The following is a 1,612-nucleotide window of genomic DNA, read 5'->3' on the forward strand; positions in this document are numbered from 1 at the left end:
AGACGGTCTTGCTGTGCGCGGCGAGCGCCTGCCAGTGCGCGCGGTCGCCCGGCGCCAGCGCCAGCGCGCGCGCCGCCTCCAGCATCGAGCACGAGCCGGATATTATGTTCCTGGGGGAGGGGGGAGATATTTATATTAATATCGATAATAAATAAAACACACAAAATTGTTGTTTATATTATTCACTCTCATTTAAGAAAGCAAACCTCATTAGAATCTGTTTGATCGTACTTGGCTAGCGTGATTTAAGTGATACGACATATTTTTTGGTGAATTGATTTATTTTAGCACGCGGGCAAAGCCGCAGGTAACTAGTTTTTTCTTTTAGTATATTAAAAGCAAAGCATGTGGGTACGTTCAGATTTTTATTTCATATTAGCACCTTTGAACCAATTTCGATGCTATTTGACAATGGCACATGTACTGTAAAGCTTCAACGAGCGTGTTCGTGTAAAACAAACGACAAAAGTGTAGTTAAATGAAGGTAGGTGTCGGTGTAAGTGTGTTTGGTCACCTGCCGCAGTCGAGTATGGGCTGCTGGTTGAGGCGCGCCTGCGGCGAGATGCGCGCGGGCACGGCGGCGAACTCGGGGCTGTCCGCGAACTGCACCAGCGAGCGCACCGCCTCCTGCAGCGGCGCGCACGCCGCGCCGCACCGCGCCCGGTTCTCCTGCGCACGCGCAGCGCGTTAGTGCTACAGTAGCGCCTATGCCACGCCCACGCACGCTCACACTAGCGAGCGTTACACTAGCAAACCCCCCTTCTTATGTAATACACGTACAAGTGCATGTATGCCGCAATCGGCATACACGCACTCTCCCTCCACACATACATGCAACTGCTATCGTGTGACATGGCCAACGGTCATTTTCTTCGCACACATTCTGTCATATTCACACAGTTATAACTTTTCTCCATTCACATTTATCAATATCGCAGCGGAGTAATTCAATACAAGCACACACACGCACACACGCACACACGCACACACACTCCAGCGCTTTGCGAGTCTGTGAAGCACCTGCGTGTAGTCGGCGTCGAGCGCCTTGATCTCCTTGACGAGCGCGGCGGTGCAGTTGGCCACGTCCTTGGCGGCCTGCACGAAGTGGCGCTTGCTCTGCGGCTGCACGGAGCGGCCCGACGCCACGCGGCACGCGTTGCACAGCGCGCTCGTGTGCTTCGCGATCACCGTCGCCGCCGACAGCACCTGCGCACGCGCACGCCGCACTCTATACTCCGTGGGAACGTTCATGTGCGATGGGATAGTAAGTGAATAAAATTGCACGAACGGATCATTGCAATACATTATTATAATATATTGTAAGTCGAATCGCAAGTCTATTACAAGTCGGTATTTTACTTTAATAAAAAGTAATCTTATACAATATTCTTTGACTACGCGTCGAAGGAGCGCGTACCGGCTATGTCTTAGAACGCATTCTTAGCGCACATCCTAACTTACAAAGTATTAGTAATAACAATAATAACAATTTTCTTTCTTGTATTACCAACAAAGGAGCTGACGGTATGGATGGCAAAAGTTCCCACCGCCCATGAGCTTTTACGAAGGCCTCTGCAAGTGAGCTTATTGCTCTGTTAGAGAGATGTAAGGA

At 50.3% G+C, this 1,612-nt stretch overlaps 1 protein-coding gene across 1 annotated transcript in view; it reads right to left on the reverse strand.

The window, feature by feature from the left end:
- Window positions 1-1,612, reverse strand: part of LOC119839380 (talin-1) — a 50,905-nt gene that overhangs the window by 3,477 nt on the left and 45,816 nt on the right. The window contains exons 28-30 of the mRNA XM_038365648.1: window positions 1,021-1,233; window positions 515-669; window positions 29-110 (exon numbers count right to left, since the gene is read on the reverse strand). Coding sequence (XP_038221576.1) covers window positions 29-110; window positions 515-669; window positions 1,021-1,233 — 450 coding nt within the window. The remainder of the gene's footprint in view (window positions 1-28; window positions 111-514; window positions 670-1,020; window positions 1,234-1,612) is intronic.

Source organism: Zerene cesonia, unplaced genomic scaffold (assembly GCF_012273895.1).
Source record: "Zerene cesonia ecotype Mississippi unplaced genomic scaffold, Zerene_cesonia_1.1 Zces_u014, whole genome shotgun sequence".
NCBI lineage: Eukaryota > Metazoa > Arthropoda > Insecta > Lepidoptera > Pieridae > Zerene > Zerene cesonia.